Source organism: Haplochromis burtoni, unplaced genomic scaffold (genome assembly GCF_018398535.1).
Source record: "Haplochromis burtoni strain Fernald_Lab_line unplaced genomic scaffold, NCSU_Asbu1 Contig_4, whole genome shotgun sequence".
Lineage (NCBI taxonomy): Eukaryota > Metazoa > Chordata > Actinopteri > Cichliformes > Cichlidae > Haplochromis > Haplochromis burtoni.
This window is the reverse complement of record NW_024582365.1, coordinates 2,787,869-2,805,273: the sequence shown is the minus strand read 5'-3', so window position 1 is coordinate 2,805,273 and position 17,405 is coordinate 2,787,869. Positions and strand designations below refer to the sequence as shown.

Sequence of the window (17,405 nt, the reverse complement as noted above, 5' to 3'; positions counted from 1 at the left end):
CTTGGTTCCCCCCGTCTCGTTAACCCTGATCTCTCCCAGCTGTGTCTCCCTCCTGTTGCCCATTCGCTGATTACCACCCTGTGTATATTAGCCCTGTGTTTTCCTGTGCTCAGTGTCGTGTCGTACCCTCAGAATTATGCCTGTGTGTTCAGTTCTCAGTGTCATTGTTCAGTTCACGTTGTGTTTATCACCAGCAATAAAGCTAAGGTTCTCAGTTTCAATTCAGTCTCAGAGTCTCGCATTTGGATCCTCCTCTCCATCCGCCTGCACACAGAGCCCTGACACAGGTGTAGATTTGTACTTACAAATGTAGATGGCAGCCTGCTGGCTAACGTTTTCTTGCTATAGTCCCAACAGCAGTAAGTTTTAATAATACAACTTTTGGGATTTTCAGACTTTGCCTGTTTAGTTCCCTTTATCTTTTAGAAAAATAACTATTACTTCCATGGCCTGAGTAACATTTAGCTAATATACCAGAGGCACAAAACTGTTAGCGTCGAGATAATAGACTCAACTTAACAATTTGTGAATTAGCTAGGTTGGAAGCTAAATTAACAACTAAGCTCCAGCTCCAGTTGGTACCCAATATGGTTTCGAAAAAACACTTTAATAAATAAATAGGTGGGTCAAGAGAGAGTCGGTTACTCACTTTTCACAGTTGAGGTAAGTTCCTCCATGTCTAACTTTTCGTGGAATAAAAATATCTGTCAGGCTAGGTGCTAGCAGCTAGCTCCTCACTGAAATGTTGGCATTTGATTGACAGCGATCACAAAAGCCCGCGAAAAAGAGAGCGAGGTTATCAAAACAACTGAAAATAGCTATTACTCCAATCCGGTTGTTCAGTGATGACCGACGAATCCTACTTCCGGGTCTAAAGTAGTCTGCGTTTAATATGGCTTTTGTGTTGTTAACATGTTTAATGTTATGTATTTTCTTCTATTTGATCTCAAAAAGCTCCTAAAACAGTCAGTGATCACTGTTGACCTCCCTCGGCTTTTATTACCGCTAATCATTTATTTAAGCTCAGTTTTTAAAACCTTAGGATGTAACTACAGCCCAGCCCATGCAGCAGTATATGAATGACTAACCTCGTATTGTGGATGGATTATCTCAGTTGTTCTCCTGGCTGAAGTTTGGTCCTTTTACAGCATCCTGCCATGCGATTACATTTGTTCCTGACCACCGAGAACACTCACGTTAACTTTTATCGAGTGGAAAAAAAGTTAGCTTGTTTATATTATGCTAACATAGCTGTGTCGCTAGCGGTCACGTAGCACATCATTATATACCAGCTAGCCAACTTCAGTAACCCTACAAACGTCACTGCTGTTTAGTTTTCTGTCTTCATTTATGTCTGGAAGTGATAAGCAGAGCTGTACGTTTTAATTTGTTTCCAAAACCCCGCAGTCAGGACATGCTATATTGTATTTAGATAGAAGCTAGCGAGCTAACTCCCTGCTAACTTCTAACTCCGTTAAATGTCATAAATTCCGTTTTCATGGATGCCTGGATGTTAAACTCAATTGTTACACCTGGTAGAGCAGAACGCTGATCATTTTATTAAAGATGAAAGACTTTAGACAGTTTTTCAACTCTCAGTAATGCCATAGTGATCGTTTGATATATGGACCTGCGGTCAACAGGGATCACTGACTGTTTTAGGAGCTTTTTGAGATCAAATAGAAGAAAATACATAACATTAAACATGTTAACAACACAAAAGCCATATTAAACGCAGACTACTTTAGACCCAGAAGTAGGATTCGTCGTGTCATCACTGAACAACCGGATTGGAGTAATAGCTATTTTCAGTTGTTTTGATAACCTCGCTCTCTTTTTCGCGGGCTTTTGTGATCGCTGTCAATCAAATGCCAACATTTCAGTGAGGAGCTAGCTGCTAGCACCTAGCCTGACAGATATTTTTATTCCACGAAAAGTTAGACATGGAGGAACTTACCTCAACTGTGAAAAGTGAGTAACCGACTCTTTCTCTTGACCCACCTATTTATTTATTAAAGTGTTTTTTCGAAACCATATTGGGTACCAACTGGAGCTGGAGCTTAGTTGTTAATTTAGCTTCCAACCTAGCTAATTCACAAATTGTTAAGTTGAGTCTATTATCTCGACGCTAACAGTTTTGTGCCTCTGGTATATTAGCTAAATGTTACTCAGGCCATGGAAGTAATAGTTATTTTTCTAAAAGATAAAGGGAACTAAACAGGCAAAGTCTGAAAATCCCAAAAGTTGTATTATTAAAACTTACTGCTGTTGGGACTATAGCAAGAAAACGTTAGCCAGCAGGCTGCCATCTACATTTGTAAGTACAAATCTACACCTGTGTCAGGGCTCTGTGTGCAGGCGGATGGAGAGGAGGATCCAAATGCGAGACTCTGAGACTGAATTGAAACTGAGAACCTTAGCTTTATTGCTGGTGATAAACGACAACGTGAACTGAACAATGACACTGAGAACTGAACACACAGGCATAATTCTGAGGGTACGACACGACACTGAGCACAGGAAAACACAGGGCTAATATACACAGGGTGGTAATCAGCGAATGGGCAACAGGAGGGAGACACAGCTGGGAGAGATCAGGGTTAACAAGACTGGGGGAACCAAGCTGCACACACTAACATAAGACAAAGACTTTCACAATAAAACAGGAAACATGAATTACTACTCAGAGACAAGGACTCAACACAGAGAGACAGAAAATGACACATGGAACTGAACTATACTAAACATGAGATATAACTGAGAACAAATCCTTAAGCACGGATAACAGAAACAAGAAACTAATAATAATCATCATCATCACTACGAGAATAAGAAAACAATCCATGAAGCAGAATTAAACCGAAATATAATAAACTCAAAATACTGGGTCCAACGGACCCAGAACCGTGACAACCTGGGTAACAATTTGAAACTTTTAAAGCAGTTTTTAATGGAGAGTACATTCACTTTATTCAACGGGTTAAAAGGGTACTTGAAGACCTTATGTGTATTTCAAACAGGGTCTTAGAATTTTTAAAGAAACTGCTTTGTTATAGACTTTTTATACATTGTGTGCAGCCTGATAATACAGATGATTAGAGGCATAAAACTGGGGTTCATGTTATCCACTAAACTGCTCATGTTATCTTGGTCACCAGCCACAGTGAATTATTGTTATATTTTACATTATTATAACAAGCTAGCCCCCTAACTTGCTAATATGTAAATGAATACTTTTTTAAAATGGCAACTAATTAACCTAATTTGGGATGTATGACTCATACTTCATTTTAGATTATATTCTACCTTAAAAGATGAACAATCATTAATAATTGGCTTAATATTTCAGTGCTAATAGCCTAACATTAAGACACAAGAGAATATCTGAATTATTTTTGAAATGAGAAAGGACATTAATGTAGTCAAACTGGACAGATTTTTAACTTAAACAAAAGAATAAGAAAGTGGGGTGCTCTTCATGTCCCACACTTTATTGTCTTGCACAAACAGTATCTGGTTTTCTTTGTAGTGTAGAAAATTCGGATATTCTTATTGCATGAAAAATCAGATGTCACTTTTCACTTCAGAAGACAACATGTCCACTGTTATCCTGTTTGTGTCCTGTCAACGTCTGTTTTTGTTGACTTTTTTTTAACGCACAGGTCTTACTGAGCTCCTGCTGCAAAAGCAGCTAACAGATTATGATGAAGTGATAGAGAAGCTCTTCTCTGAAGTCCCTGGACTTGAGGCTATGCCCAAAATACCAGATCCGCAGGTAGACAAAAACATGCCAACTTGTTTAACTATACGCCACAAGTCAGTAGTGATGTAAAGTTATAGTATAACTATAAAACCCCTCAAAAAATAAAATAAAATGAAGAATTAACAAATACTTATGGAAGAATTTTTTTACACCGCTAATATTCTTGTTGCTGAATTAATCTAACCTACTACAAGTTATATGACTGTTGCAATGGTTTCCTGAAGTTTAAAGACTTTAATTTAATGTAATATTGTTAATACTCATATACAAGAAGCTGGCATAATTTTTTGTTGTTGTCTTGTTTACAGCTGGAGGAGTGTGCCATCAAGCTGTGGAACTGGGGAGTTACTAAGAATGTGGGTGTCACAATAAGTACAATTCAAAAAGCCCAAGGTAAATTTGTATTTGTATTGTTCCACCCCTTATTTTTCTTATTTTGCTAGGAAAATAGGAAATATATACAGAAATGCATTTAAACATACAAATGTGCATGGAAATATATAAGACAAAAACACAGTCTGTACTATTCTAACAAGTTTCAAAGTTAATATTTGGTATGAGCACCTTTATTGTTCAACCCATCCTAAATTTTAAAGGTTTCTTGTAATTTCTTTAAGTAGTCTTCAGGAATAGTTCTCCAGGCTTGTTGAAGGAGATTCAAAGCTCTTCTTTGGAAGTTGGCTGCCTTTTTTCAGTTCTCTGTCAAGATGATCCCACTTTGATCCCATTTTGACTTTAATAATATTGAGGTCTGGACTCTGAGGAGGCCAGTCCAAGACTGATTGTGTTCCACTGTGCATTTTTCTATGCTTTATTACAGTGGTAGTATTTTGGGATCTTCTCTCCTCACATTCAAATACTCTCACTATGCTTACAGTGCGTCATGTTGCATGCAGTCTGTTGTACTGCTGTGAGCCTGAGAACCCAACAGAGGGCACCATTCGCAAGCAGATTCTGGTAAGCAGTACTGAAGGCAGCCTCTGTGAGTGCCCAATGTTTCAGGAGGACAAGGCATGTTTGTCAGTGTCTAATCTTTACAGATGGCCAGCAAAACAGGGAGAACCTGGCTGGACTGCAAAAATCCCCAGATGGCAGATAAATACTTAAGCCTTGCTGTCAAGGTGAAGAAGAAAATAACACTCATACTGATAGTCTCTTAATTCTGTGTAGGTTTTGAAGCAAACACAAATACCATGTTTTTAGAAATGACTCAGAATCTAATATCCCCAGAGCCTTGAAATCCTCTACAGCCAACTGATGTCCAGAGGCAATGGCACAGCTGACATCAGTTCATCCAAGGAGGATGTGGAGAAGGATCTACTTCGAATTCTCTCATACCAAGCAGAATCGGTGAGCTGTGGCGCATGTGATGTTCGACACCTTCGATGTGAATATTTGTTCTTGTGATATTTGGCAGCTTAGGAAGTGCCATTCTGACAGACTTGCAGTGTGAAGTGTGAGACAGCTAAAATGTGAACTGAGAAACAATGAGAGGGGTAAATTTCTGACAGCTAATAGGGAGTATTATATTGTTTGCTGACATTTAATTATAAGTTCAGATCTGTTCTCCTTTACAGGCCATAACTCAAGGCAATAACAAAGAGGCTGTGGCCTACATTCAGCGTTGTAAAGACATGTTGCTGCGACTACCAAAGGATGTAAGAAAAAAGGCCATCTGTTGCTATTATAACAACACTATATATTGATTTTTCACTTTTACACTACATATTGTTATGGGATGTGTGGGGGATGTTAACTGTGATTATACTTTCTCAATACAGACTGCGTACCTCTCCCTAATGTGCTACAACTTTGGAATAGATGCTTACAATGTGAGGAAGTATGAAGACACTGCTTTTTGGTTGAGGTAATATTCTAATGTTCATTTTCCCAAGAAAAAATGTTGATAAAGGTTGCAATCGAAGAGAAATGTTTCCGTTTCAGTCAAAGCTACGATATCGGGAAAATGAATATGAAATATGGCCCTGGATCTGAAGTTTTGGTAAGACAGTACAATATAAACTTTCATACAAACATGACTGTCATTTAGAATTACAATTGTAATAAAAGTTATGTTAATTTCCCTACAATAGGCCAAGGCTTTGCGGCTCCTCGCCACTGTTTATTTGGAGTGGGACTGTGAGAAGTTTGCAGAGAAGGCGGTCAACGCTGTTAGCTTAGCAAACAAGGTAAAACATTAGGAATCATTTTTAGATTGTTATTTATATAAGCAGAGGAATCTTCAGCTTTTCAGCTAATTGTGTAATTTGACAGGAATGCGTGAGCACATATGGACTGTACTTAAAGATCAAAATACTCCTGAGATGTGAGTCATCAGACAGTGACTTCAGAGCAGGTTAGTTGATACCACAACCAGAACATATTGAGTTATTTAGACAGAATTTGTTTGGTGCTGCAGTGGGTTGTTAGTCTCCAAAGTGATAAAACTGTGGGTTAGGTGTTCTCTTAGAGCTGTTCTGACTACAGTAGCAATAGATACTTATACTGAGAGCCTTGGAAAGAGTTAATATGTCTCTGTAGATGACTTCAGCAGAGTTACAAATACACATTAAAAAGCATTTTTAAAAATTCATTTTCAGGACTTAATGAGATGCTGGAATCAGAAGTTTCTCTTGAGCTGTGCCTAAGCACAGTGAAACTATTAATCTCTGAAAAGAGGTAAAAATAGAAATATATAATACAGAAAGAAGCATCTTTTTTTAAGTCTCAGGCATATTTTATCGATCTGAATATGTCTGTTATTTTTCTAGAGAAGCGCTGGCTTTTGAGTATTTGAAAAGTGTGTGTCAGCACTTTGAGACATCCCCTGACCTGGGAACTGCTCTTGTCTTGCACATTGAGCTGCTGCTGCAGAGAGGCAAAGAGCTGCTGGGCAAACAGAAGATTGAGGATGTTATCACTGGTACTTTATTTTTGCTATCAGTACTATAATAAATCTAAATTAAGACAGAAAAAAACTAAATTGCATGACAAATACTATATATTTATCACTGCGTATAGTATTAAAAAGAATGAATAGTACTTTAAATGTGCTACTGTATTAGTATGATAATTTTTTTACACCCACATAGGCCACTGTACAGGCAAACAGCTGACCCCACAGGCTCTTACAAGTCTCCATGTCTTGCTGTGGGATAAAGCATCCAAGTACTTTGAGGTACACATCTATTCACAATGCATTTTAGAGTCCATACAGACGTGCATACTTATAAGCATGTTCACAATCTGCAGTGTTGCTTCACAACAAAAAGGCAGGTGGCCACAAAAAGGTCCACCTAACCCTTGTTAGGTATTGTTTGATGTTTCCTTATAAAACAGCATGTGTGTGTTAGAAGTTTTCCTATAGTGTTAGTTCTTGTTTTCTGAATTTCCACCATTAGTACCGGTAAGTAGTTTATTTAGCATAGGTTCAGTGTAGAGCTTTACTTTTCACATGGACAAAAGTTTAACTTTGTGTTTCCAGGCTGGAAGCTATTCTGAGGCTCTTCAGTGGTATAACTACTCCTTAAGTCTCTTCAAGGGAGGTCAAATGGAGCCCAACTTAGCCAAACTGCAAAGAAACAGAGCTTCCTGCTTCCTAAAACTTAAGCAACTGGAAAAGGTAAGAGAACTTGAGGTTGCTGTAGTTGGTAATTTTAAGAACACCAGTATTTATATGTCACTAGTGACAACTGAAGGTGTCCCTGGCATAATTTGTTTTTAGTTACTGCATGCAAATATGTTTTCATCTGTATTAAAAATCTTAATTTTTGTAAGGCCAAAGAAGCAATTAAGGAAGCACAGAGATGTGATCCAGACAACATTTTTACTCAGTTTAGCGTATACAAGGTGGCTGTGCAGGAGAATGAGGCAGAGAAAGGTACCTAAAAAAGATTACTTACTGGGACTGGGGCGCTTTATAAATCATACTAGTGTTGCCATAATAACAGCAATATTTTCACCATATTATTTTTGATGATGTGGCTGATTTATTTATTTTTTGCTAGCCTCAGGTGCATTGCATGCAATGGGACGTCTGTCCAAGAATCCTGTAGCCTGTGAGGACAGACTGCTGGTGTCGGAGGATGCTGCTTCCAATCTCCTGAGTCTGGCTGCTCAGATTGCTCTGGAGGTAGAATTTATCACAGGACTCATTGCTCGTTTCTGTACACCAGTCCTTCAGTTTAGGTCTGATTGAGTTATTATTACATTTCCCAGTCTTATGATGATATAGCGCCTCATCAGTGCTATTTGCAGCTTGGACAGAAACTGGCAGTTTTTGTGAGTGGGAAGTTGATGAGGGATTATGTCCTTGTCACTGAACTCATACTGGTTCCTGTGCAGAAGGGGCTGAGAAGAATAGCATCACTGAGAAGATGATCGAGCATGTTAAACCTTTCCAGGAAAATGTCCAAGCCAGCTGGGATCAAAGATAAAGCTTAAATATTTTTCAACTCTTGTTCATGTAGACTTATACTGCAGTCCTTCCTCAATAGTTACATACTTTATACTATTATACAAAAAGAGGTGTGACAGTAACTTTCCCCAGCTATTATAATCAATAGTTTCAGTTATTAAATCAGCTTGAATTTTCTTTAGTGTACTATGTGATTCTGATGCGCATCGATAAGTATTGGTGGTGGGTGACATTAATGGTGATGAGAAAGTTTCTAACTCTGTGACAGAATGGACAACAGGAAACCGCCATGAAAGCACTGGAGATTTTGTGTGAACACTCCAAAGATCAAGCACAGGTTCTGGTTGCTCTGAGGTATGTGAAAACTTAAGTATAACCTAAAAAAAAGAAGCAACATTTTAACCTCACTTTTATTAAAATGGTATCTAACATGAATGATATGATGTGACAGTATGTAGCCAAAAACAGATTGAGTACAGAGCCTTACACATAAGGCTGTTATTAAATAAACATACAGTTACATACACTCATCATGAGCACAAAGAACATTTTAATTTGGTACTTTAATAATTTGAAACCCCGAGTTAATATTCATGGTAACTTAAAAAAATAATAATAAAGCTTGCACTTGTGAATAATTGCGTTTTTTTTTATTATGTGTTTGCATTCTTATTGTCTTGATTTGGATGCAGTCTTAGATACGTATAAATTTGATGCTAATATCTAACTTTGCTAATGGATATCATGTTTGGTTTTTGAGATCTGAAAATAATGACTCATGTTTAAATCTCGAATTGGGTCATGATGGTACTGCGTCACACATTTAGTAGAGGTGGCTCAGAGATTGTATTTAGTCTCTTAGTTTTCCACACACCTCTATGATCCACTGACCTATATTCCCTCACATTTTCACTGAAAGTATGTCTCTGTATAATACAGTTAGTAGGTGAAAGAAAGGAGGTCAACACCAATTTCTTCATTCATCTTTTTAGGTGTTTGGTTCGGCTTGTTCTCTCCACAATAGAAAAATTGAGTGATGAAATAAGGTGAGGCGAGAAAGAGGGAAAATACCAAATGTTTTCATATTTCAAATTGATGCTGATTTAACTGAAAAAAACAACAACAGATCTACATTTCCTACATTCATTCCACGCAGTGATGTAAGTCTGGATGTCTTGCTGCCGCATCTAAAAAAGGGTAAGTGCAAATCCATGAGGGTTTAATTGCATTGTGAGTGGAAGTGTCTCAACTACAGTGTCATGTGTTGTGCGTCATAACCCTCGGATGTTTTCTTTGCCGTCACTTCAGCTCTGCAGACAATTTCACACCCCTCTCACATGACTGTCGATCAACGCACAGAGGAAGCTAACTGGTTCAGAAAGATTGGTGCTAAGATTCTTTCTCTTCTTTTCACTTCAATCTAACGTGGTGTGCTATGACTTAAAATCTTGCAGCACCTTCATTTTGTCTGTGTGCTCATGTGTGTCCTTGTTACAGCTTGGAACTTGGCTTTGCAGTGCGAGAGCAGCCCTGACAAAATGAGAGATTTCTTTGTGCTCTCTTACCAGGCAAGTGTCCTTTTTAGCTTTGTCAGGTGAATTAATCAATGTCTGCTCTATGTGGGTGTAGATCAAAAGCACCTGAACAGGAATAAACATTGCTTTACAAATAGAAACGTATCAGTTTACACTCACAATAATATGTGTTCCTTAACCTTAGCTTTAATGGAATACATACCATTACATTTGGATCTATAAAGTTTGATTTCTGCCAGCGATTTTCTCATGTCTGATTTACATACATGCCCTGATGCCTAAAAGTACCCCATATACAATTATTTTGATCTTATTTAAAAGAAATTCAACTTACTAGCGGGCGATCGTGACTCAAGAATTGGGAGTTTGCCTTGTAATCGGAAGGTTGCCGGTTCGAACCCTGGCTTGGACAGTCTTGGTCGTTGTGTCTTTGGGCAAGACACTTCACCCTTTGCCTACTGGTGGTGGTCAGAGGGCCCGGTGGCGCCAGTGTCTGGCAGCCTCGCCTCTGTCAGTGCGCCCCAGGGTGGCTGTGGCTACAATGTAGCTTGCTATCACCAATGTGTGGATGACTGGTTGTATAAAGTGCTTTGGGGTCCTTAGGGACTAGAAAAGCGCTATACTTACTTTGACTTTTGGTTAAACGTAGTCAGAATTTAAATACAGTATTTTAGAAATACTTTCCTACATTATATGTACAAAACTATGGACCCACCTACACATTACACTTACATGAGCTTTATGACCACTGATCCCCTCTTTGCACCTATAGCAACTTCCACTCTTCTGGGAATGTTTTTTGCAAATGTTGGAGTGTGTCTGTTGGAGTTTCTGCCCATTTAACTACGACTGATGCTGGACATCACAGTCTCCATTTTACTTCAGTCCTAAAGGTGTTTGATGATGGCAGCTAAGACCTACCACACCAAAAATTATCCAGCCACACGTTAATGGACCTGGCTTTGTTCTTTTGGGAATAGTTATGCTGGAAGAGAAAAGGGTCTTTTCCAACCTCTTCCCATAGATTTGGAAGTGCAGAATTGTCAAAAATGTCTTTGTAAGCAGAAGCATTAAGATTTCCCTTCACTACTGCTGGGAGGTCCAGGCAAACCTCAAAAAACAACCCCATAGCTTTATTGAATTCAGTGAATAAGAGGTGTAGCCTAATACTTTTGTCCATGTAGCGTATCATGTGTTAGTTCCTTTGTCATACGTGCTTAAATGTCTATTCACTGTGTCTAAATGTCTATTCTGACAGTGGCTGTGCTGTGTTCTTATTCAAACTGTAAAAACTGAGTCTTTGCTGCCTACAAACGAAATGAACTACAAAAGTATAAGCCAACAGATTATGATGTTACTGGAAGATTTTTAAAAGTTCTATTTGTCTATCTGTACTTTGTGCCTACCTGTCAGTCTCAAACTCTTGAAAAAGAGAACTTGATCTCAATGACAGAGCTTTTTTAAATAAAAGAATAAATAAATATTAAGGCTACATGTGTGTTTCTACATGAACCTATAGTTCTCCCAGCTGTGCCCACCTGATCGCACTCTCCTCATGGGCCAGAGGACATGTCTGCTAATGGCTGCTGCTGCTTCTTTGGAGCTCGGCAGGAAGTCTTCTCACCCTACCCAGGTGTGCCACCCACTGCCCATCTCCTACATTTAGCACACTCTCACTCCACATGGATGGAAATTTACCAAGACCAGTGGAGAGGAGAGGTGACTAACAACATCATTGGTGCTAGCGTAGGTGTTTTAATTTGAATCCCCCTGCCTTTGAAAAGGAACTAAACACTAGGTGGCGATGATTAATCCAGAATGCTTTGCATGTTTGTCTGGTTCCAGGAGTTCACTCAGACTCTGGAGCACATTCAGATCTGTTCAGAGGTGTGGAAAACCCTGAAAGCATCAGGTGCATTTAGCAGCTACACTATTCAAACTAAAAGCAATTTTTATTTGCAAAGTGTAAACTATTTAAAACACAGAAAAGGAGAGTTAAACACAGTTATATGTTATTAAAAAGCTGACATAATTTTTTAAGTCTACTTCATGAAATTGAGCTATAAAAATGTATTCTCAATTTACAGGAAGCTTTCCAATGGACCCGACAGACTCTCTACTACTGCTGTATGAGTTTGAAGCTCGTGCTAAACTGAATGATCCCATAGTTGAGGCAATACTGGAGTCTGTGTTGGAGCTTGAAAGTGTTGAACCCAAAATGTTAGAGACCATGGCAGGTTAAAAAGACCCTCTATTATTAATCATGTCTGTGCTGAAATACCTAAAGAAACACATCAGTGTTTTCAGTATTCACTCTATGCTCTAATTGTCTTTCCTTTATGTAGCCTTGGCAATGGAGCCTCCAGCCTATTTCCCTCTGCTGTGCAAGAAGGCCTTGAGGGTTGCTCTCTTTCTGCACAAGAAACCACCACAGGCTGACCTGGCGCACTGCAGGCACAACCATCACTACCTTTAGCATTTCATTAATGAGCATTTTTTTTCTTTTTAGATTTTGAATGAATAGGTTATTGACTGTTTTTCTGTGTCCTCATCTTAGCAAGTGTGTTCACAGCCTTATCAAGCTGTCCCTCCCAAGTGGCGTGTCAGAGGTGGAGGCCCATGTGCTCGAGGAGGTGTGGAACTACTACGAGGAGGCCCTGTCTATCATTGCAGCCGCAGTGAGTCAGCACCAATCACACACCGACATCCCTCGGCTCCCACCTCCTGTTCCCTCCAACAGGAATGCTCCTGCTATATAATTCACCCCCTCTTTTCCACTCCATGCTTGCCTGCTGTTCTAGAAGCCTCTTTTTATCAATGGGCTATCAGCCGCACTCCAATTAGCAGATGCTTCCATTCACCACCCCTTCCTGCCAATTTGAATGTTAATGCGCTGTACAAGTTGTCACACTGCCGGTGAGCTACAGCTGTGAAAGAGACATGAAATTATTGAGACATTATGCAGCTTTAGAGGCAGCGCACATTTCCCCTTTCATATTGAGTTATTACTTGAAAGCTGTGGAATTCTTTGGATCAAAGTAAATGGACAAGATTAAAGTGTTGTGAAATATGAATGAACCGTCTCCACTGAGTTTGTTTCATGCTCTGTTTTTATGACTTACAAGCATAAGTAAATGTTAATATACAAATGGACAGGATTTGATGAAAGTTTACTTGGCATTTGCTGCCTCAACCCACTGAAAATGATTTGTACAAGACAGTAACCCAGGTGGCCTTTTGAACATCTTCCTGCTCTTCTCCGTAGCCGGACGACTTCCCAGAGATGGAGACCTTGTGGTTGCTGACTCAGGCTTGGAACACTGGGATTTTGCTGTACAGCTTGGCTCAATACCCCGAAGCTGAGAAGTGGTGTGGCCTGGCCATGAGCTTTGTCCGCCACCTGGGATCTCTACAGGAGAGCTATGAGACACAGGTAGAGGACTGGTGGAGAGAAGGAAGGGGATGAAACACTGGGTTGATAGTAGCTTAAATCATCCTGCTGCTTTGTTAAATACAGATTTTTGGCAGAATTAAATCTACATGTCATTGTACAACTCCAGGGTTGCTCATCAAAATACACCAATTATAGTTTTGAAGTTAGCTCAAGGAACTTCACCAGAGGTGATCCTTTAAGTATTGCAGCTTTGTCAAGAGAAAAGTATGGCAATAAAACACAGTCTCATAAGGTTAAACTGGGACACAGCAATGAAAGTAACTGCTCCATTGTACTGCTAGAGGTATAAAAAGCTTAGTTATACAGCTGTTATTTATGTACCCACAGATGTCTGGTCTCTACAGCAAAATCCTGGACAGATTGGACAAAGCAAAGAAAAATGTCAACATGAAAGAATAGACAAACAGGTATAGGTCAGCTGTCGGGAGCCTGGTGCACGCCTGTTCTTCGGGGAAACCTACCTACGTTTATTCAGTTCAGTTTTCAACACCCTAACGTTCTCAATGTTATGAGAAACATTTACCAGAAATTCCAGTTTGGTATGTTCTTTTAAATTATTTTAACTGTGGTGTATTCTGGTAGACTAGTACATTCATTTCTGGTCTGATTCTTACCTGAACATTTGTTTTAAGCTCCTATCCATTTATACTTTTCCAACAGAAACTAAAAAAAAATAAATTAAATAAATCTACCACTGCAGTAGTTGTTTTTAAAGCCAATCTGTATCCCAAAGTAGAATAAAAAGCACATTAAAATCATATCTGAGTCACATATTTTATTTTCAAACAAATAAACTCTTGTCAAGTCCCAAAATAAAACCCAAACAAAAGTTGCAGGACTGTGTTCCCTCATGACTAGGACAGGGAAGACCATGAGGCCGAGTGTCCTGATAGGCTGTACTACCTGCAGTGACAGGAAGGAAACTACTGTACAATCAAAGGGTTCATGTTTGCAAGCACTTACTGCACAGATGTGCTATAACATAAACATATCATCACCCAAAAGTACAAACAAGAACCCTGTCCCCCCACCCAAAAAAATAAAAGTATATATGTCGTCATTTCTCTCATCAGAACAAAGACCCTCGTCAATTATACACACACAGAGGCATTCAGGTTCCATCTTATCACAACCTCAATGGAAAAGTGTAAAATGAAATCAAGTTCTTTGGGCTTTGACATGGCTGACTGAGGTATGAATACCACACACATTGTTAACAGTCAGCTGTATTTCAACTAAACGCCAGAGTGGACCAATTCTAAACCTCTAATAATGTACTGATCAATGCTCCTGCTTCCTGTGATATTGTGTAGGTTTCTGCCTGCATCACTTTATTTTACAATATATTGTTTTTTTAAAATCTATACACCCAGACACGTTCCACAAGAAATCACATGTAGACAGGCCCTACTTGAGGGAACTGAATTCCCAACTGACTAGTTAGTGTTCCAATAGGCATTTGAAGAGAAATACCAACAATACAGCACATTTGTATGGAAATTATATCTCAAGAGTAGCTCAAACTTTACTTACCTGACATTTGTGGTCTATAAAACATGTTTGTCCCAGTTTGATTCACACATGCATGAAGCACAGGTGAGGGGGATCTGCTGGGGGCTTATTTACATCGTACAGCTACCACACCCTTTGAAACAGTCTGCAAGCAGTTTATAAATGGCTCTGTTCCCTTCGGTAATTCCCTGAACTCTGGTTTTGACACAGGTAATGACAGCTGGTTTAGCAGTGGTGCCTGGCAGGTGGGCACACCTGTTCAGAAAATGCCTGCAGGTACAGGTGCTCTGTGGGTGGGAGAGAGCAAGGGACCCAGGGGTCTAGGTTAACACTTCTTGTTTGGGTCTGGCTCTCTGAGGAGAAAAAAAAAAAAAGAAGTATATCCCTTTGCACTCTTCCCAAAAAAAAAAAAAAAAAAAAGCTGAGGAAGAAAGCAAAAGCGTTCACAGGGTCAAGGGCCACAGCACTCCTCCTTCAGACGTGCTCTCTCACATGCACACATTAACGTATAGTGCCAAGATATGCATGGAAGGATGGTGCAGGTCATTTCAATCCTGGTGACGCCACAAAGCAAACTCAAAGGTTACCAAACTGATGGCCTTGAACAAGCTCCCAGCCTTGCAGAAAAAAAGACAGTACAGCCGGATTACACTGTCCACTTGGAAACAGCTTTAGCTAAGCAACAGTGCCTTTGAGTAGTTTGTTCACATTTGACAACTGTGCAATCGCCCAAACGTGGCTGTTCAGTCACGGGGAAATGGTATCTGTATGTTAAGATTCCTGAGCTGGCCAAGCTCACCCCCAGACGTGCCAAGAGCTCAACACAGTGCTTCAGCACCTGCCAACAATAGATTAAGAATTCATCGATTTATAGATGCACAAAGCGTAGGTTTTCTCAAACCCAACTTTAGTGTTTTTGGTTGGTGGACGGGGGGGGGGGGGGGGGAGGGGGGGGCAATCGAAAACAGGTTATAGTTACTCTAATATTTAGGACATCCAATACAATTATTGTCTTGTTCTACCCGTTTTAAGGCCACCATCATGGCGGCAGATACGACAGTACCGTGTGACCAATCAGAAGAGAATCCTCTGGGAAGGCAGAGAGTGTAATAGGGTGATCTGCTGCTCAACATGAGTTGGGAGGCTCTGGTTATCCAAATTGCAATCCATTGGCCAAATTCTTCTTTAATTATAAAGGAAGAGGGTTGAAATACAGGGGAGGGAAAGTGCCAACAGAGGCAATTTTTTTTCCTTCTTCTTTTCTTAATCTATTGCACTCAAGTCAGGCCTCCTGACAGTTGGAGGTCACAAATAGGAAAGATTTTCCTCATTATTGTGTTCAGCCTCCCTCACAGACAACAGGTAGTCACAAAACAGAATTTGTATTTGATGTAAGGCAGTTTGGTGTTTTGCAGAGAGCCCAGTTACACTTCTCTACCCCCGTCCTTTACACAGAGCAGCTAAAAACCACAAGCAAAAAAAAATCCCACAAGAAAAAATAAAAAAAACAAAAACAAAACAAAAAAGGAACTAACAGCCCTCCAAATTGACAATTCTAGTGAAGTGTAAAATGTGTAGTTTTTAATATGTAGTAAAATCTCAGTAGGATTTCATCATTTATTTTGTGATTTCATAATATAAATGTAGAGATTCACAACGCACTTCTTCTTGATCTGCCTCCCAAGATGTCTTTATCAGCTGCAGCACAGACAACTGGCAGATGACCAAACAGCAAGCTGGTTTGTGATAAATAGATCAGTTTGTAGGCTCCTCTACTAATTTCCTCAGTCATTATAAACAAGAGAGATGACTCCTTGAACAGTACCATCAGCAGGGCTCGATTTATCCAGTCTTTTTTAGAAAAAAAAAAGAAAAAAACCCTTTATTGGTCTTCAACTTCTTGTCTTGCGTGTCTTTTATAATGTGATTTGATGAACATTTACAAAGTGTTCCAACTTGGTATGATTTGTCTCTGATCCCCTGAAACTTCTTTTTGAATCCCAACTCCTCTCCAGATTTCTGCAAAACCTTCTGATCTTCAGTCAGTCCCAGTTCACGAAAGGATGTATTCCTTTTCCCTTTTGTTTGCGGTTGTCAAATTCCTTTGGAATGGCATTTCCAGTCTTGAATGGATTTGTTGAGAAACTCATGCAGGGGTGTGCACAGTCACAGTAATGGTGATAAGACTTCTTTTTCATTTAGAGAGTAACATAATGATGACACTAAAACTTGATATGAAACATATCTGCAAAAAGGAGGTGAGGAGAGGGGCTATTTGGGCTTGGGTGGGGTCTCTGGGAGGCAGGAGGGGAGCTCTGTGCCGATGCAGAGAGGACGGCAGGAAGCTCAGAGTTTCTCTGAGGAGGGGATCCAGATGTAGGGCCCAGACTGCTCCTCAATGATTAGCTTGATTTTGTTGTAGATCTCCTCTAGTGAGTCACCCTGTACAATAGCTGAAGGCAAACACAAAGGGAGAGAGGTGTGTTATTTGGTTGCATCAGAACTAGAGTCCCCCTAAAACCCCAAAAAGTAACCTAATCAAGAAATTATTCTGTTGATCAATCAATTCAGTTGTTTTATGAAGCCAAAAAGCCAAATCATAAACAAACACACACCATCAGGTCGTAAATAAAACTTAAAATCATGGATTGAGATTATTCACTGAGGTCATGGCTCAAGGGAGCTGGAGGGTCAATTTCCTATAGACTTACATACAACCACAGA

General features: G+C 39.6%; 2 protein-coding genes across 19 annotated transcripts in view; one reads left to right on the top strand and one right to left on the bottom strand.

Annotated features, from left to right (window-relative positions):
* Window positions 1-1,783: 1,783 nt before the first annotated feature.
* On the top strand, window positions 1,784-15,409 carry tex11 (testis expressed 11). Of its 2 annotated transcripts, XM_014334354.2 has the most exons (29): window positions 1,788-1,971; window positions 3,663-3,775; window positions 4,072-4,156; window positions 4,641-4,720; window positions 4,804-4,884; window positions 4,994-5,113; window positions 5,341-5,421; window positions 5,545-5,630; window positions 5,708-5,765; window positions 5,857-5,952; window positions 6,038-6,119; window positions 6,364-6,442; window positions 6,535-6,686; window positions 6,856-6,941; window positions 7,248-7,385; window positions 7,541-7,643; window positions 7,771-7,895; window positions 8,449-8,534; window positions 9,173-9,226; window positions 9,337-9,377; window positions 9,489-9,566; window positions 9,678-9,748; window positions 11,235-11,348; window positions 11,561-11,627; window positions 11,803-11,952; window positions 12,061-12,169; window positions 12,273-12,393; window positions 12,981-13,148; window positions 13,497-15,409. In XM_014334354.2, exons 1-29 carry the CDS (start codon window positions 1,944-1,946, stop codon window positions 13,566-13,568), a joined length of 2,724 nt encoding a protein of 907 aa, XP_014189840.1. In that variant the 5' UTR covers window positions 1,788-1,943; the 3' UTR covers window positions 13,569-15,409. The 2 variants fall into 2 exon arrangements, with proteins under 2 accessions (XP_042076986.1, XP_014189840.1); XM_042221052.1 differs by lacking the exons at window positions 12,981-13,148; window positions 13,497-15,409 and having other exon boundaries at window positions 1,784-1,971; window positions 11,803-11,935; window positions 12,273-12,377.
* The window catches only part of dlg3 (discs, large homolog 3 (Drosophila)), an 80,734-nt gene continuing 77,258 nt past the window's right edge, over window positions 13,930-17,405 (bottom strand). For all 17 annotated transcript variants that reach the window (XM_014334314.2, XM_014334310.2, XM_042221100.1 and 14 more), the window contains one exon: window positions 13,930-17,134. In XM_014334314.2, coding sequence (XP_014189800.1) covers window positions 17,028-17,134 — 107 coding nt within the window. In that variant the 3' untranslated portion in view covers window positions 13,930-17,027. The remainder of the gene's footprint in view (window positions 17,135-17,405) is intronic.

What these genes read in the sequence shown, in the direction of transcription:
- tex11 (XM_014334354.2), top strand. Translation starts at nt 1,944, where the DNA reads ATGGAGGAACTTACCTCAACTGTGAAAA. An exon ending in GGAGAATGAGGCAGAGAAAG is followed by an intron (nt 7,644 to 7,770) that starts GTACCTAAAAAA and finishes ATTTTTTGCTAG; the next exon opens with CCTCAGGTGCATTGCATGCA. An exon ending in GCTGCCGCATCTAAAAAAGG is followed by an intron (nt 9,378 to 9,488) that starts GTAAGTGCAAAT and finishes CCGTCACTTCAG; the next exon opens with CTCTGCAGACAATTTCACAC.